At 44.2% G+C, this 25019-nt stretch overlaps 1 protein-coding gene across 1 annotated transcript in view; it reads left to right on the plus strand.

The window, feature by feature from the left end:
- LOC147725242 (nicotinamide N-methyltransferase-like) overlaps nt 1–25019 on the plus strand; it is a 149750-nt gene that overhangs the window by 110339 nt on the left and 14392 nt on the right. The window contains exons 2-3 of the mRNA XM_086966555.1: nt 2956–3163; nt 24340–24388. Of these exons, the coding sequence (XP_086822681.1) occupies nt 2956–3163; nt 24340–24388 (257 nt within the window). The remainder of the gene's footprint in view (nt 1–2955; nt 3164–24339; nt 24389–25019) is intronic.

Consider the following 25019-nt stretch of genomic DNA (forward strand, 5'->3'; position numbering starts at 1 on the left):
CTATCGAGTCGCCCTTTAGCCACCCTTTTTCCATTTTGTAATATTACTTGTGAAGACACACCCATCTAATTCAACCAACTCCCCCCCTCTTTTAATTCAGTCTGTCTCAGCGTGGTTCATTTTGTCCTGAAGAAGTCCCTACATGACTCCCTTTCCGTAATACAGATACCAGGGTTGAAACGTTGATGTACAATTTACTCATGTCCTTAGTCACTGTAACCATGAACTGTTGAAATGGCGGGCAACTTTTGAACTTTATAATTGGACAGAGATCCTTCATTGTTTTGTTATTTATGCGTTTATGGAAAGTTTGTCATTCTATCATTGGTAAATCATATATTACTATATGTCACATCAGTCACCTATAAACTGTTTTTGTTCAAGTTGTGTATGACAGCCATACTCACTAAATGAAATATATATATTATTAGAATCCATACTCACTAAATGAAATATATATATGGCTTGAAGTATCTTTGTGGTGTGTCCAGTTCTATATTTAGACTACAAAAAAAGTCTATTAATTTAATTGTCATGGTGCAAAAGTAATATTTTTCACCCAACTGAACTTTTTGTAGACTAGATCAACAATATCCACGTTCCTGGAGGCACAGGGTTATTCCTTCGCCTTTAATGGTATGCCCACTAGCAACAATTAGTTTACAGGCCCTGGGTACTTTTAGAACCATATAACAGGGATGTTCTAGTACCATGTGCCATTTAGGTATAGGCCAATTTCACCATCAACAGACGACTCAGCTTCTACACCCCCACCCACCAGCTCTGCTCCGCCAACCTCGCCCTCGCCAAAGTCCCCCACTTGTGAAGAGCGACCTCCGGCGGCAGATCGTTCTTCCACCTCGCCGCAAAGACCTGGAACACCCACCCCATCCACCTACGGCAGACCCAAGACCTGCTGACCTTCAGAAAACTCCTCAAGACCTGTTTTTTCGAGCAATAGCAGCATTCGCCACCGCAGCAACTTGAGACCCTCACGGGTGAGTAGTGCGCTTCACAAATGATATGATTGATTGATTGATTGATTGATTGACTGATGTTGAAAGGGGAGAGCATAAGCACTTTAGCACTGGTTATTGGTGGTAAGGTGTGCAGAGTTGTTATGCCAACAAATCACGTTCAGGAAAATAAGAGGAGTGCAGGCAAAAGCTTTGGCGGGGATACCACGCCATGTATGTCAGGGCATAGAACTCGCCCCATTCTTCACAATCATCTACTTAAATTAGAGACTGCTTGAGACACAAGTACCTGATGTTTCATCAGAAAGAGACAGCTTGCATCTGAACATGAAGTCCCACCACCTTTATTGATGTCTTATCCAAGGGGCAAGAGTGACAGAGAAAGAGCTGATGGAATGGCAAACATAATAAAGAGACAACTCTTTGAAAAGGGGGAGGAACTGTGATCAGCAAGGTGAGAAGGACAAATAGAAACCAAGTAGGAAGAGGAGATCTGAGAGAAGAGCAGGAACCTTCAGAAAGCTCCCACGAGAGGTGGAAAGGGGGCTGGCTTTTCATCGGCAGCATGGAAGGAGGTCCCAAAGCCGAGCATTGCTCCCACCTGGATGGCTCAAGAACATATGCCTTCCTACCAAATAAACGCTCTTGTGAATGGTGTCACCACTTTGGACCAGTCTCTGCATCTCTCCGTCCCAGGCCAAAAGGCTCCGGCTGTGGCCTCAAGTAATTGCAACACACTGGTCTGCACAAAGGAGTATGCGAGGGGTGATAGGGAAAAAGATGGAAACTCGTGGAATATCCTTTTCTTTCATGATAGGGGACACAAAAAATTGCTGCACGGTGACAAGTTTGTTTCAGAATGAAATAGATCCTTGCCTCCAACGTTCTGGATAGCTCACAGTGCACCAAATGTACCCCTAACCTACCAAGGTAACAGGTGGTATGTGCAGTCTCAGAGCATGACAACTCTAACTCCCAAAGGAAATCACGGAAATAGAACTAGACCCCTTTCATTTGGGCAACTAATATATGGCTAAAGAGAGACACACGATATACATATGGAAGCAAAGAAATTCCTGTGTAAAATACATGCTGTGCAATGAATAATAGACAGAAACCAAACAGAGTAATCAGCATCACAAGAATGTTAAAGAAAATCAACAGTCCAACCTTTGTGCTGTTACATAGAATATATGCTTTCATATATGCACAGCGATATTTATGCTCCTACTCAATGCTCAATATCTTAGTGTTCCTAAGATGGGCAAATCCTCCGGAATCCCTGGCGGGTGATCTAACTCCCAAGTTACCTGTAGGTATGTATCATCTTGTTAGAGAGTTGGGCACCATCCTTCTCAGGATGTAAGGAGGATTAATCTGGGCTTGAAATCCATCAGGGGACGACCTCGGCAGTGCAGCGAAATGCTCCTCTAACTAAACAAAAGAGTGATGTTGATTATATAATAAACTGCAAACATGTTACCATACGGAAGCCCCAGTCAGGCCGTTATTATTGATTTCATCCTGACACAGCTGTCGCAGAGCAAACAAGAACAAACATAGCAATGTGCGCAGTAACCTTCAGCTGTCATACAGAATGCTCTGGGTGCTGAATATATGCCGACGAAGAAATGTAAATGTAAGAAAAATTCATTTCAGAGAATATTATCCATACAGGCATGCAAGCAGATGTGTGTCAATTGTCAACACTCAAGAAAGATGACAACTTTAAAAAATGAACATGTAAAATGGTGTTGCATTTACCCATGCCTAATGTGACCGCTTATTACTTGTAAATAACCGTCTTCTGCTTTTCTGTGACGGTGCAATATGGCACCTTCTGAGGGAGACTGGGCAGCCACAGCATATGTGTCAATGCTCATGGGAAGGGCATGAAAGTTCCAGTTTGATGATTTTAAAGACATTTGGCTCATATTATCAACTGAAGTTCACTCACATGTACTCTTTCTCTGCACAGGTGCTCCGAAGGGAGGTGTCTTCCTGGAGATGTCCCTGGCCCCGCTGGCGCATTGCGCTGTGACTGTCAGTGACCGGTTCGCGGATACCTACTTCGCCTGCCCCAACGCTAAGGCCATGGAGGAGGTGCGGAAGTGGGTGAAGAACGAGCCAGGTTGTTTCAACGTTACTGACTTAATAAAGACAGCGATCGAGCTCGTGGGCAGTGGGTAAGAATCCAACGGTGTATTATCTTTATACAACTTTCCCTTCCTATTAAAAGTCCCATAGAGTCTCAATAAAACCCTCATGAAGATGCTCTTAGATCCTGACTCCGGGTTCATCATCATCGTGACGCTGTTTCTCACAGTTTGTGAATAATGTTTGCGCTGGATCCGTTGTTTATTGAATGTGTTAAATAACACCTATTATGAGTTCTTGGGGAATAACATGCAGAGATTGCTACTTACCGCACCAACATCAGCATGGAACGGTATATCATGTATACTTTTCCCCTGTTAAATTTCAGCAACTAAAACCTGCCAGAAATGAACCAATGGTGAGCTATTAAACAAACGCAATGATTACTGGGTGTGTTAAAAAAAATACAACTCATAATTCCAATCCGTCTGCAAACACCGACCCCCTCCAGATGAAGGCTTTAGATTGAAAAAGAAGGGACCAGGACATGTTCCTTCCTGGAGACCGACCACAATGCCACGACTCAGCTGTTCAAAATCAAAGGCTTACCAAAACTCTGTCAGGATTCCTCAACTCTCTTTTTCATAATTTTTTGCTATACCTTGGGCTTCACTTGGAAAATTTGTTGAATTATGTGAAAAATATACAGAGGTCGAACCATGAACTAAATACATAGTAACAATCTACACAGTTTAAAGTCAAAATAATATACATGTCAGAACAAGAACAATATATAATGGATCAAAAGAGAGCAATATAATCATGCCAAAGTAAGAACAATGTACACTGGTGAAAACAAAAAAAAATTGTCACAGGTTAAAACATGAACCATATATATTGGATGATGCATCAATGTAAATTATAGGGATATTGCAAGTAATTGAGAAGCTCCATGACCATATAGAGATGTGAGGTTGAAGGCTGAGTTTCTTTATAAGGTCAGAAAAACAAGTGTAGCAGAGGGTATTTTATTCCTTCTAATAAATGGTTGCACCAACACCCTTCACAAACACTGCTTAAATCCTTGGTAACTTGTTCTTTCATACTCATTGCAGGCAAGATGAATAAAAGTAGAATATTTACTATGAAATTAGACGTACTAAGTAATGTTAGTATTTTAAAATATGTTGCTCAGCAAATTTGCCCTATTTTTTGTTTTCCTCATTCTTATTCTCCCCTGATCATTCTCCCATTTCTGAACCAACAATGATGGCATGGGGGGACAGAAAAGAAGGAACTGCCATTCCATGTTACACCATGCGGGGAGAGAATGCCGAGGCAGAATGCACAGATGGATTATAGAGTCACTGTCCCACCCTACAATAAAAGAGAATGCTCTCTACTTTGGTCATTAAGAACCAACATTCACTGTCCGGCCATACACTGGGAGAGAATGTGGCACAGACAGCAGAGACAAAATGGGTATTCACTATCCGGCCAGCCACACAAAGAGAATGATGTTATGGGCAGTGCTGACAGTATTGATATTCACTGTTCATCCATACACTTGGAGAGAATGCCAGTACAGACAGTGAAGATGGAATGGACATTTGCTGCACAGCCCTATAGAAGGATGATCAGGCCAATTGAGTTGCCACTGGTGTTACCCTTAGTGGCTGCATGCAAATGCAGTGGGGAGTTGAGGGTGTGTGTTGAACAGAGATGCTGGCAGCATTGGTTAGGGCCAAGTGTTCCAGTAAGCTTGAAATTGTGTGACACAATGACCAGGAAGAACTTTCCCCCCAATCCTGGCATTGCACTTCTTTTGTGTTTGCTGTGGGAAATCTTCAGTTTTAAAGGATACCTGTTTGGAATGGTCTCTGCAGCTTCTGTTTTCCAATGGATAAAGTTCAATATGTTTAAGGATGTAAAATGATATCTTATTTTTCAAGATGACAGGCTGGCTTATACTGCTAAACGGAGTGAGTCGCTCTACTGCCCTGCTCCTCATGCCTGCAGCCAGAATCTACAGTTATCCTCTCTTTAAAACTTCTATTTCAGGGTGCGCTAATCTGAGTGTGACACCTAGGATAAGGTAAACACTGCGGCTGTGATCCAAGGACTCCAGCCAACTTGAAAAACTCTGCCTGAACGTACACCTAGAATCAAGGTGGTGGCTCCCTTCTGAGTAGGCCGATGAGGAATGTGGAGTAGAAGACATCCTTGAGTGGTGAGAGACTGTCCTCTTATTCGTTACTTAGATATGACGACCCAGCGGAGTCAGGGAATATGACGTTTGGGCCCTGAGGAAATATAAATTTTATGGTCAAGAAATGTTCCCTAACGTGTACCCCACCGTCTCCATGTACCAGCTTAAAGTGCATGTAACTTCCCTCCTGTGCCAGCTATGAAGACGCAATTACATTTGCATCCAACGTTAACATGTCCTCTTTCAGACCCACCCTGAATGGGTTGAGTATTCCGTTTCTAAGTATGCCATGCCAACGTCTTTTTGTGGTGTACTTTACACGTTTTCCAGCCCAGGCGAAGTAGGCCCTGAATTCTGCCATCGAGCCTTTTCCTGCCTTCAGACTCTGAAATGCCTCAGCCTGGGCCGGCCTCTGTACCCGTGACCTCTGCCTTACTCCCTGCGCGGCTCACGGCGCTTAGCTCAGCCTGTTGCCTGCCAAGACTGTATTCAACCTTCGAATTATCTGTTTCGCTCCTCAAAAATACATTCCTGCCTACTAGTTTAAGTAAACATCCTTCCAGCTGCAGAGCAAAGGGCCCGGCCTCACTGTCTCCGTCCAAGTAATTCATAGTCTCTGTTACCATGGTAGGCCCATGCCCCCTCGCATCTCATGCAGACACCTAGACGCTTATACACGCACTCACAGTCAGTATAGAATAGCCTCTGTCCGAGAGACCTTTTCCTTCTAGATAATATGGTTCCCAAACATCAGATATCAGATATGATATAGGTACAAGTTGATCTGACATGCCAGACTTCTGTCTGTTTCCGCTAGAGTAAATGTCAAGTCCCCTGCACCCTCCAGTCCCACGTCAATCACACATCATGCAGCTGCGCGCGCATCCAGATCTCAGATTTCTGCTGACATTGCAAGATTCTGCTTTGTATCCACCCCTTCGTGACACTTACATGTGACGTTTCTAGCACACTCCTCTATGTTCACGCCTAGTTCACGCCTCCTGATTACGTATTGCTAACACGTGTGTGTGCTTATCTTGTTTCTCTCAGCTGTTACGCCTACTGTATTGGTTTTCAGTATATGATTTAAGTATATAAGCTATGTATTGTCAATAAAGCATTGCTCTATCCCTTCCTGCACCCCAGTGGTGGCAGGAACCCGATATCCGGTACCAGAACCATTCCTTTTTAAGGAATAAAACCCCTAAGAACTCTAACACCACAGACTCTGCGTCTTTCTTTCCGATTGAGTTATTTTTGTTTAAGTACTTACCTGCATAGAAATTAGGATGGTAAATCAAATATTTACCACATTATTCTGGCGCCCGAATAGGGACCCCTCCCCCACCCCACGCGCCGGTTGGTGCGTTGCAGCCTTGGCCCCCTGCCACAGTCGAGACGGACACAACGCGTACCCGCAGGATTTCCTGCATCTCCCTCAGGCCTACGGAGGTGACGGAGACTGCGATCAGCACCCAGACGAGGCGGTGAGGAGTGCGGAGGATCCCGACCAGAGCCTAGCCGAAAGAAGCAAGGTCCGAGGTGTCAAGAGGCCCACCAGTTCCGAAGTATTCACGTATCGAGTCGAGTCGAGTCCAGTCCGGTCCAGTCCAGTCGAGTTTTCCGAGGCCTTCTGTTCCGTGCTTCCCGGTGAGTACCATTGCTGGGGACGCATCTAGACAGGTGCATTATTATGTATTCGGTAAAGACGGGTTTGGGTACACAAACACAGTCTGCACTGTTTTAGACAGTGTATCTGTGCTGTTTAGCAGTACATCTAGCATCCAAGTTCTTGCACTGTTCTCAACAGTGTATCTGTGCTGTTTAGCAGTACATCTAGTATCAAGGGTAGTCATATGTGTTCAAAATGTCTCATGTGATTAATGTCGTGGTATGAGTGACTGTTTTGTGTACATTACTGTGTTTTTGTGTAACTAGCTGTGTTCAGAAGTAAGTAACAAGTATCGAGTATCCAGCACTAAGTAACAAGATGCCGTTTTTCAATAAGTTAAGACAGATAGGAACTAGGAAAGGGATGTTAGAGGAAGAAATTCAGGACTACAAAAGACATATTCCTTGCTTCCTATCTAGATGATGTAGCTCCCGCTTACGCCAATCCACCTGCCCAAGTACCGCCGGCTGACGGTGACGGAGGTGGCGACCCACTCCGAGACAATGTCCCGCCATTACCGCAACAAAGTTCACCCGTTCGACAGCCTGTTCCTCCACCTCCACCACTTCCCCCATCTAAGATTAATGTACTAAATCCGTTTGCGCCTGATCCTAATAAGAGACAAGTTCAGGTACACATACAGACTCCACAGAGAAATAATGCTCAAGCCTCTGCCTCAGGAGGTGCGACAGGAGGTCTTCAAACCCCGCCATCAACACGCCGATTAAACGTTAGGGACTTAATGAAGCAACGTACACCCCAATCACCAGGCTTTAACGTACTTAAAGAACCCCTTCCAATTTGCAGATACGATCCAGTGCCCGGTAAAGACGATAGAATGTTGTTAGCATCACTACGTATACGACAAGCTACAGATTACCTAGTGTTATTCCCAGGGATGGCTGACTACCTAGATAGAATATATCATTTTGTCCAGACTGGGGAAGATCCTGAGAGTATAAAAGAGTCCCTGGCTCACCAGAAAGTTGACACTCAAGGTTATGTATTACGTTTCTTCATAAATTGCTTAATAAGAGACCGAGACAGGCCTGGAGCAGACAAGGAAGAGATGGAAGCACTAAACAGGTGGGGTCAAAATATAGCCGAAGGAAACCATGATAAACAAAATTGTATAGCAAGCATGTACAAGAAAATCAGAAGAGCAGTAATAGAAATACACGAAAGAGAAAAAGAGAACGACAGGAACGACTCCTCTGAGGAGGGCGCACCTGAAGAATCAGAAACGACTAAAGAAATGATAGCGTATGTGGGTAAGGGAAATTACCTTAGGAAAGGTATTCGCCCAGAAAGCAAGAGAGTTTTTCTGTCTGGCATATCAAAACCGAATTCTTCTGAATATCTGTTTCAAGATACCGATAAAATGCTTCAAGAACGAATGGGGTACCACGTACTAAATTCTATGGATGAACAAGAACTAGCCCGGTCAGCAGTACTATGGGCTGACAATCCTAGCATATACAATGATGATACAGTAGCACAGACATTTCTGAACATTTCCCCAGACGAGCAGAAATTAGCTGGTGTATACATGATTCAGCATCTTCTCACGTTATATAGAAACCAACATTCGGACCCAGGTCCCTTACCTGATACGTTAGAAGCACTACTTATGAATAGATGGAGAGGCTTAAGTACCAAGTTGATTCAAATAATTCTAGAGCAACGGCACAGATATAACGCTTTCTTAGGCCCACAACATGTTTCAGCTCCGCCCCCAGAAAGAAAAATGTTTCATTTGGAGCATTTTGACAGGCAGAATCCTTTACGAGAAGTACACCCAGTTATGGGTGCCGATAATACCCTGAAACGTGTGTATGTGTACACACCTTTGACCAAGTTAGAATTGTTAGAGATGAAGAAACTAGTACCCTGTCATGATAAAGACCCTGCAGGTTTTCACCGAGAACTTAAGGATATGTTACTCATGGGAGATTACACATATACGGATATTATGAAATTGCTAAAAGTACTGTTGCCTACCGGCATCTATGAGAAACTCAAGGAAAAAGAATGGGAGGTGGGAGATAAAAAAATTATATGGACTGAAATAGAAGACGAGGAAAAAATTTGTACTCCAGGGCTAGGCCTTGGGGAGAAAGCTAAAGCATTACCAGGTTTGATAGTACAGGTTTTGCCAAGATTATTGACTAACTAAAAAGGAAGACTGGGACGCAATCTCAGCCTGTAAACAGAAACACGATGAAGATACTAGTGACTTCTATTCAAGATTCGAGAAATGTTTCATTATTAATAGTGGCCTGAAACCAAGCAGCGAGTCATACCCACATCTTTTTGTAAGTAAATTAGTAGAGAATTCCCTAACACAGGTTAAGAATCGTGTATATAAAGTCAAAAGTACATGGCAAGCAAATACGCCATCTCAGATGTTGCAAATGTTACAATATCATCAGAACAGAATTAGAGAAGAACAAGAACATGAACAAAGACGTATGAAAGACACGAAAATGAAAATACTAGTTGCCCAGTCAGTCCCAGCTGACGGTCAGAAAAAGGGTGGGACGCAGACAAATAATTCAGCAGCTCCTGTTAAAGGGACATGCAAATATTGCAAGCAGCCAGGCCACTACGTAAATGAATGTCCAGTCCTGAAACACAATATAGCGACAGGTAAAACTAAAGAAAGACCGCGTCAGCCTAGACAAGACCAGGTCCAGCCACAGACTTCACAGAACACACAGCCTATGCATGCTTCATCACACACCGCCCAGACCGTAGCGGTATCACAGCCACAGCCCATTACCGCGACTCAGCAAGTTTCACAGTAAATGTACCAGTATGCCCAATCTGATTATCCCGATTATCAGCGATACACATGAAACAGCCTAGAGAGGGAGGTTGGCTTGCCTCTTATCGAGATTCCTGTAGATCAAGAGGGTCCTTATGTACATAGTCAAGTATTGGGAAAAGACAGAAAGTTCTTAATTGACACAGGGGCAAGCCGCACAACAATCAGCCATAATGAAGTCCCAGGGGCACCCCTCTCAGGCTCACAAAATGTTTCCCTTGGTTTTTCAGGACAGCCTATTGTAAATGAAGTGTCAGAACCCGTCCCCCTAGCAGTAGGTCCATTATCACGTGTTACAGACTTGTTACTCACGAAATCATGTCCAGAAAACTTGTTAGGAATAAAGACGCTGAAGGCTCTAGGAGCTGTGATATGTTGTTCTCCGGAACGAGTTAGACTTTTTCTGCGTGACTGCAAGGGTCACTATGTATTACGAGATTTTGATGTCAGATTGAAAAATGTACCGGAACACCTGTGGGCACAAGGCCCAACCGATGTAGGTTGCATGCACATTACACCATACCGTGTCACACTCAAACCAGGAGTTGTTTTACCCCGAATCAGACAATACAAGTTACCACCCGATGCTGTCGTGGCTTTACTGGAAATCATTGAAGAGCTCATTGCCCAAGGAGTGGTCGTAGAAACCGACTCCAATATCTGTAATTCCCCTATCATTCCGATTCTTAAACGTACTGATCCCAATGCACCGCCAGTATATCGGCTGGTGATTGATTTACGAGAACTGAATACATGCATTGTTCCACAGTATCCTGTGGTTCCCGACATCTAATCCTTATTGACTGCTATTGATTCAGAAGCAACGTTCTTTACTGTAATTGACCTCAAGAACGCCTTCTTCAGTGTGCCCATTGATCCAGAGAGCCAATATCTCTTCGGATTCAGTTTAAATGGACGAAGTTTCAAATTTTCACGCGCACCTCACGGATTCACAGAAAGCCCCAGCATCTACAGCCAAGCACTAAAAAGACAACTTGATTGTATCCAAATGCCAGTTAACACTGCCTTATTGCAGGACGTCGATGATCTGCTGATCACCGCACGAAGTGAACCCGAATGTGAACAAGCATCACTGACAGTTTTACATTTTCTGGCCGACAAGGGACACAAGGTGTCTCCTTCGAAGCTACAATTCTGTGTTCAGCAAGTTGTGTACTTGGGTCACTTGCTGTCCAAAGTGGGGAGACAGCTCACTCCTGACCGCATCCAGTTAATTGTAAATATGCCACAACCCCAGACACAAAAGGAAGTGCGGGCCTTTATAGGCCTCACCTCGTACTGCAGACAATGGATTCCCCAGTATGCATTTCTAGCTAAACCACTCATTCAGTTGACAACACAGGAGGCAGCGACTTCGACTGCCCTTCCTTGGACTCAGGAACATACACAGGCTTTTGAGGAATTAAAGAAAGCTTTATGTCAAGCACCAGTTCTAGCGACACCATGTTACAGCAAACCTTTTACACTTTTTGTTACAGAACGTGATGGTACAGCGTTGTCTGTCCTCACTCAGGACCAAGCAGGTTCACATAAGCCTTGCGCTTATTTTTCGAGTACATTGGATTCAGTAGCCCAGGCACTCCCTGCATGCTTAAAGTCAGTTGCAGCGACAGCCCTAGCAATCAGACAGAGCGACTCAATTGTATTAGGACATCCATTGACAGTACAAGTTCCACATTCTGTAGAGGTCCTTCTAAACCGAACCCAGACTCAACACTTGACTATAGCACGATTGACAGGTTATGAATTGACGCTATTCCAGCCCCACATAGAAATCAGACGCTGTAGCATTCTAAATCCTGCAACACTGTTACCCTCAATTATAACAGATCCAGCTCCGCATGATTGTATAGAGATCATTAATGCAGTAACAAAGCCCCGACGAGACTTAACAGATGTTCCACTGACCAACCCAGACCTGACACTTTACGTGGATGGTTCATGTATGAGAACAAGTACAGGAGAGTTAGTGGCCGCATACGCAGTAACCACTGAAACCGAAGTCAAAGAAACACATCGTATTGACACACTGTCCGCTCAAGCAGCAGAGCTCATCGCTCTGACCCGAGCCTGTATACTAGCCAAGAACAGAAATGTTAACATATACACTGATTCCCGTTATGCTTTCGGAGTCGTACACGACTTCGGGGTGTTATGGCAAGAACGAGGTTTCTTGACCTCTCATGGTGCCAAGATTCAACACGGTCCCCTCATTCAAGCACTGTTAGAAGCAATACATCTGCCTTCGGGCAAATCCATCATGAAGTGTAAAGCACATACTAAAGTTACAGACTCTGTTTCCCAGGGTAACGACCTGGCAGACCAAACAGCAAAACATACAGCATTGACTCACACCCAGACAACTGATGTAACAAAGATTATAGTGCCGACACATTGTATGACTGTTAAGGATCCCACACTAGATGTAATCGATATCCAGACACATGCCACTTCAGATGAAATCAAGAAATGGACTGAATTAGGAGGGATCCAGACAGACCAGGGATGGGTGACGAAGGGAAAATCTACATGGTTTCTCCCCGACTCTATGGTTCAAGTCATAATAAATACCGCACATAGTCCAGCACACCTAGGAGAAAAAGCTATGTTAGACAGTCTACAGAATCTCTGGTACAACAAACATGTACGAGCAGCAGCAAAACAGAAAGTGCGTACTTGCATGATCTGTTGTCAGTTCAATCCAGGTAAAAGCGTCCCTGTAGAGCAAGGTGGATTTCATCCTCCCGATCACCCTTTTGAAGTCCTCCAGATGGATTATATCCAGATGGACAGATGTCGAGGATTCAAGTATGTCCTCGTAGTGGTTTGTGCACTTTCCCGTTGGACCGAAGCATATCCAGTCCCAGATTACACTGCTCCGACCACTGCCAGGCAGCTGGTTCGAGAATTCTTCCCACGGTACGGCTTGCCTCGTATCGTGTACTCAGATAACGGACAGCCCTTCTCGTCCGAGCTCATGAAGCAGGTTTCACTCCTGCTAGGATACCAGTGGAAATTCCATTGCGTTCGACATCCCGAGGCAGCTGGCCTTGTAGAAAGACATAACCAGACACTGAAAACACGCCTTGCGAAAATATGTAAAGAGAAAGGGGTCGACTGGATAGTCGCCCTGCCAGTTGCACTGTTCTATATCAGAATGGTCCCCCATTCGAGATCAGGACTATCCCCGTATGAGGTGGTCTTTGCAGACCACCAAATATGTGGGGGACGCCCATGCCTAAGAAAATAACTGATGTTGATTGTAATATGCTGACAGATTACCTTGCCTCCTTGATGTCTGCACGATGTCCGTCCAGGTGACACTGTGCTGATCCGCAACTTCGATAGGAGGAGTCCGCTGGAGCCCCGCTGGCAGGAGCCGAAGCTCGTCCTTCTGACCACGAGGACCGCCATCAAGGTTGAGGGCAGAAAGGGGTGGGTCCATACGAGTCATATAAAGAAATGCAATGAACTGTTACCAGAAACTGACTCCTCCACCCCCTCAAAGGACTGCCCAGAATCTAGTGACTTTAAAGTTCCCAAGAGAGAGAAAACTCCGCAAGAGGAGTATAAAACGAAATTACGATCTAGCAAGTCAGACAGTTTAATTGTTTAAGTCCTCCCCTAGGTGAATCGGTTAAATTAGTTTCTGACATGTATCCCCTAGATCGAGATAGAGAGAGAGAGAGACAACTCAAGAAACGTGCATATTGTAAATCACTCCGTAGTCACTGTATAGTGACATTATTGGTTTTGTTTTTTCTAAGCCTTCTGATTATTGCTGCTAGTATATTGCTGCCTGTATATTACCCTATCTTCAAGCATACACAATCTGCTTACAATGTCTCTGCCGAACATTCTTTTAGTGAATTACCCTTACACGAGCTATCTTACAGACTTGCGCTGCGCAACAATACATTCATTAGTATGTTACATCACTCCCATCAGACTAACAATGCTACCAATTGTTGGATATGTGGCCGACTCCCTCCCTACCAGAAATACAAGGGAGTTCTGCCTCTTTTTCCGTACCCGTTCACTCACAATGGCTCATGTGGTGCGTGGTTTAGATTAATTAATTCTTTAGATTCTGATATTGCTATTTTCGAAGGAAATTGGGTTTGGGGAAACCTGAACTTAGTTCTGCTTAACGCCTGCTACCCTGACAAGAAGGGACTTCCCACTAGGACAGGAACTGATCTAGAAAATGAAGTATATGGATTAGGTAATTACACAATTAACCTCATGATTCTTACTGTTGAATCCGAAGCTGCACCAGTTCTCCCTGCTATGTCAGTATTACCAGTCACTGGTGATTTATGTCTCAGAAAGAAGGGTTCAGTACACTTAGGTCATAGTAAATGTACCACTGTGGTCGAATTCAGTGATCAGGGCAGGTCTACATTTAGAGCTACTCGTCATTCCTACTTTGTTTGTGGCCATACCGCATACATACGCTTACCTCCAGATTGGGATGGTACCTGTTACATTGCCTTCCTTCTGCCCCCTGTTTTCCTGGCCCCTCCCGATTATCACAGAAATACAAATCTAGTAAACAGTAGACTCAGAAGAGATCTCCCGATTGTCGACTATACTGAAACGGCATGGGAGCAATATACAGACTTTAATAAAGGTTTCTTCCCCTACTTAGGTGCTGTCTTTAACAGTAAACTGATACGCAAATTAACTAGAACCCTCGAAGCAGTAGTGAATGAAACTACTTCCGCTCTAGGCAACTTAACAGAGGAGCAGTCCGCCATGCGGGTTGTTGTTCTTCAGAATCGTCTTGTTATTGACGTCATCTTGGCAGATAGAGGCGGAGCTTGTAAGGTCATCGGGTCAAGTTGCTGTGTTTTCATTCCAGAAAACGCGCCAACTGTATATAAAGCTATCACACGTCTTCATAAAATTGCAAGTTTGATACATCAGAATCCAGGCACCTGGACTTGGTCCGGTTGGTTATGGACAACGTTGACTGCTTGGGGATGGAAGATCCTATCCTTCCTAGGCATTGCCCTTGTCATAGTATTCAGTTGCTGCCTGTGCCTACAGTGTGGGCCAGCGATTTGCGGTCTGTGCGCCACGTCATGCATTCCGCATTCCAGTTTTCATGCAAAACGCGAGAAGAAGAAAGAAGAGCAAATGATGTTACGTGAACAGACTGATCGGTTCATGAGGATCGATATATCATGAAGGGTCCGTAGGGAACAAGGAGGGAATGAGGAAATATAAATTTTATGGTCAAGAAATGTTCCCTAACGTGTACCCCACCGTCTTCATGTACCAGCTTAAAGTGCATGTAACTTCCCTCCTGTGCCAGCTATGAAGACGCAATTACATTTGCGTCCAACGTTAACATGTCCTCTTTCAGACCCACCCTGAATGGGTTGAGTATTCCGTTTCTAAGTATGCCTTGCCAACGTCTTTTTGTGGTGTACTTTACACGTTTTCCAGCCCAGGCGAAGTAGGCCCTGAATTCTGCCATCGAGCCTTTTCCTGCCTTCAGACTCTGAAATGCCTCAGCCTGGGCCGGCCTCTGTACCCGTGACCTCTGCCTTACTCCCTGCGCGGCTCACGGCGCTGAGCTCAGCCTGTTGCCTGCCAAGACTGTATTCAACCTTCGAATTATCTGTTCCGCTCCTCAAAAATACATTCCTGCCTACTAGTTTAAGTAAACATCCTTCCAGCTGCAGAGAAAAGGGCCCGGCCTCACTGTCTCCGTCCAAGTAATTCATAGTCTCTGTTACCATGGTAGGCCCATGCCCCCTCGCATCTCATGCAGACACCTAGACGCTTATACACGCACTCACGGTGAGTATAGAATAGCCTCTGTCCGAGAGACCTTTTCCTTCTAGATAATATGGTTCCCAAACATCAGATATCAGATATGATAAAGGTACAAGTTGATCTGACATGCCAGACTTCTGTCTGTTTCCGCTAGAGTAAATGTCAAGTCCCCTGCACCCTCCAGTCCCACGTCAATCACACGTCATGCAGCTGCGCGCGCATCCAGATCTCAGATTTCTGCTGACATTGCAAGATTCCCCTTCGTGACACTTACATGTGACGTTTCTAGCACACTCCTCTATGTTCACGCCTAGTTCACGCCTCCTGATTACGTATTGCTAACATGTGTGTGTGCTTATCTTGTTTCTCTCAGCTGTTACGCCTACTGTATTGGTTTTCAGTATATGATTTAAGTATATAAGCTATGTATTGTCAATAAAGCATTGCTCTATCCCTTCCTGCACCCCAGTGGTGGCAGGAACCCGATATCCGGTACCAGAACCATTCCTTTTTAAGGAATAAAACCCCTAAGAACTCTAACACCACAGACTCTGCGTCTTTCTTTTCGATTGAGTTATTTTTGTTTAAGTACTTACCTGCATAGAAATTAGGATGGTAAATCAAATATTTACCACAGCCCGAGGTGACCCCTGGAGTTGAGTACCAGCAGCCACGCTGGGTGCTGACCCACGATGGTCCCGGGCCTACTACAACCCCAGATGCGGGATGCTGCAAAGGGCTGTGCACCGCTGTGCAGGGATTTCTGCCCTTGTAGCTGTGCCCAGAAAGCTAGCTCACTGGGGTGTGAGCAGTCCTTGATTTGGGGTACCCAGGAGCCACCTTGTTGTGAATGCTATTTACTGACTGTTTAGGACATGACCTCCGCCATCCCCACCTTGGATGGGTCCTTATTTTGGGGTCCTCTGTGATATTTAGTAGTGAGTGATGGCCACACCAGCAAGTGCATACTTTAAATTTCAAGGATATATATAGGAAGAGAAATATAGGGCAGTAGGTTCGATCAATGCCGAAAGGTGTCTAGGGGAGCGGTTCTCTGCACTCTGAATATCCTTTGGACCCAATGACAAGACTGAGTGGAAGCTGAGAGTGCCACTGCAGTGAGCCAGGTACAGACAGTGGACACACCCATCACATAATGATATGTAAAATATATTTTGTGATGGTTCGATCTGAGGGAAGTAAGAGCTTGCGAGTGCAGAGCTGGCAGTGATGAGAGGTGATGCTGTCTCTAAGACTGAGGGAGCTCTAAAATTCATGGAAACTATTTTAAAAAGACACAAAGAAAGGTTTGAAGCCATATTGCAAACCATTTTGGATACAAAGTCTACTCTGGAACATAAGACCGATGCAATTGCCATTCATTTGAACCTGCTTCTCGCTGATCATAAGTAAATATCTAAAAGGTTGCAGCAAAATTAGTTTGTTCTTTCCTCCTTAAAGCTTACGATGCTAGAATATAAAACACAGATGAAGGATGTAATGGGGCAGTTCACGGTCTTAATGTAAAGTGTGGAGGATACTGAGGAGTGCTCACGCAGAAATAATAACCATCTGGTTGGACTTCCTGGAAACGTGGAGTGCCCCTTGGACAATCCTTTCATAGAAAATGCTTAATAACTAATGTTTTGACAATGTTGCACTGCAATTCCTTTGGTGCAAAGGGCTCACATGGACCCATGATGTTGCCCGGCTCCTGGAGTGCAACTTAGACCCTTTGTGGCTTGACTTGAATTTCCACGACAGTGACAAGATTCTACAGCAGGCAAAAGATCATGGTCCATGGTCCAACGAGAATGCAAAAGTGCATATATTTCCAGTTTACATTACACATGTCTAGAGGTAACAGTGTGGCTTCCAGGAAATTAAACAAGCTTTACAACAATGTATTGTGAGTTATGCACTTTTATACCCAACTAAACGGATAGTTGTTGGAAAAACACATTTCTTTGTGCATTGGAGAAAACTTTCAGGAACTATCGGACCTCACAGAAGAGTTTGATGAATACAGAACAAAATGTCAGATGGAAACCAGCATCAGTGTAACCGTCCAGAAAAGAGAGAAGCTGGCGCTGAACATCACACAGTACAGAGACCAACGTGGACGCACCTTGGAATCAGAATGTGCGTCGTAGGATGAAGAAAAGTCCTCTGAGGGGCCCATCGCCTCTGGGATTCCGAGCCCCAGCATGGAAGTTATACCAGTGAGATCAGACATGATCACATAAGTAAGATAGTGCCTTTTTGCCTGATGTTTAACTTTCATGGATTAGGAATGGATTTATAAACTGTGGCAAATCACCTGTGAGGATCTCAAGGCGCTGCAGTTTCTAACTGCTTTGTGGTGCTCTGTTCACTCAAACAGCCAGGTTTTCAGTCTTTTCCTGGATTCCCAAGAGTGATGCAGTGGTCCTGAGGTGTAGGGGAAGGCCATCGAGTTTTAGGCTGCCAGGTGTGAGAAGGAGCGCACTCTGCAGTGGGGTGGGTTTAGGTGGCTAGTGAGGGGCTGGGGTTAGCAGTATCAATCTAATGCTCCTGATGCCCGAGCGGAGGAGTCACACCTGCATTGCCATCTTTCTTAGGTTTTCAGGGGACTTGGGTATGCTTGGAGCAGTTTGGGAAGGCCGTCCAGAGCGAGGATGTGTTGGGACCAAAACAGAGGTTATAGGATTCCAGATTTGAGTCGTGTTCTGGGATACCCCAAAAATTGGTGATAGAAGCCAGTGCTTTAACGATAGAGAGATACATTGTATTGTATTGTATTGCATTAGAAACTCATATAGCGCAAAACTGTCACCCTACTCGTATCCTGGCACTTGGATCAGAGAGAAGGCCGGAAAAAAAAGAAATCAGAGTCAGCTGTTTAAAAGAATATTTAATACCCATTGCTTGGGAAGAGCCAAGTTTTCAGGCTCTTCCTAAAGCCAATCAACGAGCTAGCCTGTCTAAGCATTAGGGGCAGTACATTCCAGAGACGGGAGGCCATCACTCCAAAGGCTCTACCACCTTTCCGAGACCTCTTAAATCTGGTGGTAGTTATCAAACTGGAGTTTGATGAACGGAGCTGCCTACTTGGATTGTACCAGGTAAATGTTTCTTGTAGGGGCACTGGGCCCTGACTATATACTGCCTTAAATACAATACAGAGGGATTTGAAATGAATTCTCTCCCTGATGGGCAGCCAATGAAGGTCTCTAAGGGGCAGCGTCGTGGAGGATCTGCGTTGTCTATTTAGGCCCAGTTTTGCTGCAATCGATTGAACTCTCTGCAACCCTTGTACAATATATTGTGGTGCTCCCAAGTACAGGGAGTTGCAATGGTCCAATCTACTCAATATTATGCTCCTCACTACAAGAGGACGGGTGTCCTCGGGGAGTAGGGGAAGGATTTTCCGTAAGGTTCGGAGCAAGGAAAGGCAGGTACTTTCAGTTTTATTGGCCTGTGCATCCATTTGGAGGTTTTCATCTACAATGACTCCCAGATTGCGCACCACTTTAGCCGAGGCCAAAGCGTCACCCTCAGGAGTGAGCTTAAGCTCTATCGGTATGTGGCGGGATATTTTTGTAGCAAGACAGTATATTACCTCGGTTTTTCCCTCGTTAAATTGTAGGGCATTTCTCTTAAGCCAACCTGTAGTTTGACACATGCACTCCTGGAGGGTGTCAGTAGATATCGCTCTTTACCCTTCCAGTGAGAAGATCAGTTGGGTGTCATCTGCATAGTTGAAGAGATCTACCCCAAAAGATTTAATAATGGGAAATAGAGGGCGTAGGTAAATGTTAAAAAGGATGCGGATTATTGCCGAACCTTGTGGTACCCCATGGAGTACTGGGGACACGTCAGAGGTAAATGGCGATAGGGATACGGCCTGTTGTCTTCCAACAGATGTTCCCTATGCTCAGAGAAGTGGCCAGAAGGTTTCCTGAACCATCAAACCTATCCTCCAGGTGTAAGCACACACAGAGACATTTATTCCATATAGGTCCTTCAAAATCACCTTCATACTGGAATAAAAGAACAAAGCAAAGAAACTGAGGTCTCCCACACGTGTATAAAATCATCACACATCCTCTCAATAGGCATTACCAACTCACGGAACTCCTCCCTGGGGTGCAGCAATGCAGCAATGCGCTCAGCATTGCATGACTCCAGATTTAGTAGCCACTCTGGGACACGTGAGGTGGCCTTGCATGACTTGATACGCGTGAAGTGGCCTTGCATGACTTGATACGCGCGAGGTGGCCTTGCATGACTAGATACACGCGAGGTGGTCTTGCATTACTGGATACAAGTGAGGTGTCTTTGCATGACTTGATACACGCGTGGTGTCCTTGCATGACTTGATACACGCGAGGCCGCCTTGCATGACTTGATACGTGCGGGGTGGCCTTGCATGACTTGATACACGCGAGGCGGCCTTGCATGACTTGATACACACGAGGTGTCCTTGCATGACTTGATACACGCGAGGTGGCCTTGCATGACTTGATATATCTAACTTAAGAATTGCGTCGCTCTTGAGTTCTGTTGTGGTGCAAGGGCAACGTAACCCTTTGATAAATATGGCCCTGAATTTTCACAGGTTCATATTCAGTTTCTGTCTTTTCTGAGTTAGTCTCCTCTCTGGGCACAGCCATGGAAAATATATCATTTTTTTTGCCAATACTGAAAATCCTAATATTATTTGATTGAGTATCCACGGTTATTGCCATAATCTTGAGTACTTTCTCTCTGTATCTTGTATCTAAATCCTTAGCATTAATAGCTGGTTATTGTTGTAAATTAGCAAACTTTTAATAAAGGTGACCTTACTGTTGTCTTTCAGATGTTTCACATTTACAAGACGTATGACATCCACCTTTTAGTAAACTATTTGTGTGGTCAAAAGAAAGAAAAAACATATCCGTCCTCAGTCGTGTGACCACTAGGGAAATACGTAACAGTGATACCTTTGGACCCTTATGCGTGTTGCTGGAGTGAATTGGGAAGTGGGTTAGTGGAGGCCCCTTTGAAGTGCAATCAGGGCAGGGACTTAGCTCCTCTCCAGTTATCTTTTCGGGAAGACAAACACTGCCCCACACCCAGACCCTTTGTCCACTGTCTTGTAATAATACACATCTCCCTCCAGGGAGCCATCAGGGGTCAGGTAGCACATGGGAACTAGCAGTAATGCAGTTTAAGTTTCCACATAGAAATGAAAATGTCCTAAATGTGTAATTTTCAAAATAGTTACTTAAAATCCAACTTTACCATTAAGTTAGATTTTAAATTACAATTGAAATATTTGTTTAGCTTCTCCCAAACTGAATGCAGCCCTATTAAATGTAATAGGATAAACCCGCGTTAATGTGCAAGGCCAGCCTTGCCTCAGTGAAAAGCACTTTGGAGATATTTGTTATTGCCGGGACATGTAAAACATTCATTATACATTCCCTACTTTTTAAAAAACATGCCCCCTGTGCTATGGGCAGTAACGCCTACCTTAGGGGATGACTTGTTAGTATTTAAAAGGAAGAACCAGACTCGGTAAATGCTGTGGTGTAGCAAAACCTGAGCCCCCCCCCCCTGCAAAGTACATGGAGTGAGCCCTATCCGCCGACACTCTGGAGCTCTTAGGCCAGGGTACTATGCTGAGGGGGCCCGCTGGCATTCGGCGCCCCCCACACCGTGAGGTCTACAGGGACCTTTGTTACACGACTGGGCAAACAGTTTCTTTTGTCAGGTTGAAATGGCCCCATTAACCTTGACTGGTATCTGTAATGGCGTACCCGAGCCCTCTGCAACAGGGTCACCTGAGTGGGTCGCTCAATCAATTCTGCAACCTACTCGCAGTATTTAATTTAGAACCCCAGGATACATGTGGCACCATGCCCCGGGGACTTATCAGTGAAGAAATGTGCCAATCAGAGTTAGGCTAATTTTACCATGTTGAGAGCACATGCGCTTTCCGGCTAGTTAGCAGGAGTAAAGTACACAAAGTCCTGTGGCCAACAAAAACAGGTACTTCAAAGCAAGGGAAACTCTGGGGATACTCTGCAACAACTGCAAATGTCCAACACTTTTACTGTAATTGTTGTCCACTCCATAAGGTACCTCTCCTGAAACAACTTCTCATCTTGTCAGAGTTTCTCTCTCTCTTTCTTCTCATGGTCCATGAAGCTCAGTTGCTAGCTGTCACCTTTTTATTCACTTGTGAGGCTAGCTATGGATGCATGGCTGGTGTTAGTGTTGTGTAGTTCCTATAAACCGTTATATGATCTGCCCGTTTAGACTACATACACTGTAGGATTGGTGTACGGACTGATGCTAGACACCCCTACTGGGTAGGTTAACCCGTATACCAACTATCTTACAGTACCACTAAAAACCCCTCTTATCAAGGAGATAATAGTTCTTGGCAACTATTGAACATGACAACCCTGTCCCATCAGGGATCGTGGAAACAGTCTGATACTTCCCGCTGAGTCACTCGTACTCACTTGGTCTCAGAGAGATACACAGAAAAAAGGGGGGGGGGGGACATTTTTCAATAAGCGTTTATTGAAGCAGCTTCGTTCTAGTGTAAAATAGGTGTGCTGGAACAACCACTAAACAGTAACAGATATATATGATTATAAGCACCAACAGAGTAAAAGGATGGTAGATTTCTACCATTGTGCTAACACAATGAATACAGGCAAGTATATAAAATACATGACAGTAGTAAATGCATACTCCAACGATGCCACCCTAACTCGATGTACCTGAGTGTACCTAAGTGTATCTAGCATGTAAGTCGATGTAAAAGTCAATAATCCATCTAGGACAAAGTCAACCCCATTACCTGAAGTGAGAGACGGTGGGACCCCATCTTGGTCTTGAGATGGACACCCCGCAACGAATGTCAGACCACTGAGTGTCTATATGTAGAGAACCCTCCAGCATCTCTCTCACGTCAGTGTGTTGGCATTGAAGTCCTTTTTCTCCTTTTACTGCCTCAGCAAGATGTGGGGTATGTATACCCAAAGTGGTACCTTTAGGAGATATACCTTGCAGTGTCATGTCTGACTAGGATGACGGAAGGAATGACCCTTGTACATAGTCATTATGAAGGAGATGGCATTCCGCTATGTACTACTGTGTTTCCATGAATCCTCATGCATAATGAATGAGGCTAGTTTTCAATGAAAACCCATGTCATTTAGGCATTTCTGTAACTAGGTAAAAGGTCAGTACTAAAACCGTCATGTAGTGTAATGGTAGGGGAGAATATTGGTGAGGGGTTAGGTGACTGCCTGAGCCTATATTGGGGTACCTATCTGAAACATAACACTAGGATCAGTGGTGTGGCTAGAGCAGGAATCAAAGTATGCAGGCAGCACTCCGGGTAGGGTGCACTTTAGAGGGGGAAACATCCATTACAACGTGGTCATTACAACGCACTACCTTTACAACGCAGGACTACATTTACATTGCATGCCATAACAACGTTGCTATTAGAGTGCATGTCACTACAATGCATGCCATTACAACACATACTATTACAATGCATGCCATTATTTAGGGTAGGTATATGTATTGGGGTACATGGGAATAGTACATTTTACCCCTACGCTATCCAACACTTACCCTACAGTTGCACTCACTTGAATGGGAATAGTCATTTTTACCCCTTCACTATACAATACTTACCCTAAGATTACCCTAAAAGAATTAAGTGCTGTAATGGTATGCGTTGTAATGGAATGCGTTGTAATGGTAGTTTCTTATAATGTGTTGTAGTGGCGTAGGTTGTAAAATCATGCAATGTAATGGTAGTTGTGATGTAAAAACGGCATTGTAAAGGCATTCATTGTAATTGTCTGTGTTGTAACGTCATATATTCCTTTTGTGGTCACTTTCTGCTGGGCTTACGCTAACAGTAGTATCATTACCATGCTCACTGTGCGTGCTGTGTGTTCCCTCTAGCTCAATCACTAACTCTGACATATGCAAACCAGCACAAGTGTCCTGCCTGACTCCTCCTGCTGCTCTCAGATCACAACTAGACATAAACCCCGACTTATCTTCAGTAAATCATTAGTTGTTTGCTATCACTAAGCAAAGCACTATGGCCTTGAATATAATGCCAGAGCTGAGTTAATTCTTTCAAGAAAAATATGTCCTCATTTGATATTAAATAGTTTGCTCGGTCAGTTTTGTGTTAAAATCAGTACTCTGAATACATATCTCACTGCTCGGTGAGGTTTGTGATGTGCCCTAGTGAAGCAACTTCTTTCCCGTTGTTGACATCTGCTGTGACTGATCTGAAACCCATCACCTAATCAATAAAACCCTTGCAGCTCATTTCAATTGTTGATTCGACCATCAATCAGCAGAGCTGGGCAGTCTCTCAGTCAGATAACTATTTCATTAAACTTGTCAGTGTCACTTTACTATTTCAATGGAAACAGCACTACAGCTTAGTTTTTATAGGTGTCAGGATTACTCCCACGCGACTGAGATTCAGTGTAAGGGATGTCGCTGTAAGCAGATAGAATACACTGTCAGCATCAAATAGGACATTTCCAAGGCTATTTATTGCATTTGTTTGGCAGCTACTACACAATTTGGATTCTGCTCTCTCCACACCCTTTCTCCACACCTTCAAGTCCTGACAATTAGTAAATACAGTCTCATCATTATATTCTTTGTCTCACACACTTTGTTACTACCCCAATTATTTAACATATGTTCTTTCTTGTCTTCACAGTCTGGACTCCCTTTTTGGTGTCCCCCTTGGAATCAAAAATGTACCTGTGGTGAGTGTGGGACATCTCTGCCTCTCAAGCTTGATCTTTCTTTATATTGATTCTCTTTGACTTATGCTTCTCTCGCTGATACTGTCTTCTTCTCCTTCTTCTCCTTCTGTTCTCCATGATTTCTCTATCTGTTTTCTAAATTTTGCTCTTGCACTCTCTTGACTCTACTAACTCCAAGCAGGAAGGAAGAGAAGCAACATTTGCTGAAAAGAGATTACAGATATAGTGTAATATTCTTGTAAAAGCATTTTTGATTTCTGTGTTAGAGTGTATTCTTTTTTTCTGAGGATTTCTCTGTTTTTATAAGTTTTATTCTATTTTTCTTTTACTGTTTATTTCTTGTATATAACCAAATAATACCATACTACCAGACTGGATTTCGGGCAAACTCGTCAAAAATTGATAACGCCCTAGCATTATCATACCTGGTAACTAAGGCTACAGAGGGGATAAACCCACCTCTGTACGCCTGTTTTGTTGACTACAGCACTGCCTTCGATGGCATCGACCGCAATATACTGTGGGAAAAGCTTGCAAAGTGGGGGATTCCAGGGAAACTTCTGGCAGCCATCATGTCCCTCCATACTGGCACATGGGTCCGCACGAAGCTCACACAGTCACACGCAACTGC

The sequence above is a fragment of the Lissotriton vulgaris genome, chromosome 4_1, assembly GCF_964263255.1.
Source record: "Lissotriton vulgaris chromosome 4_1, aLisVul1.2, whole genome shotgun sequence".
Classification (NCBI taxonomy): Eukaryota; Metazoa; Chordata; class Amphibia; order Caudata; family Salamandridae; genus Lissotriton; species Lissotriton vulgaris.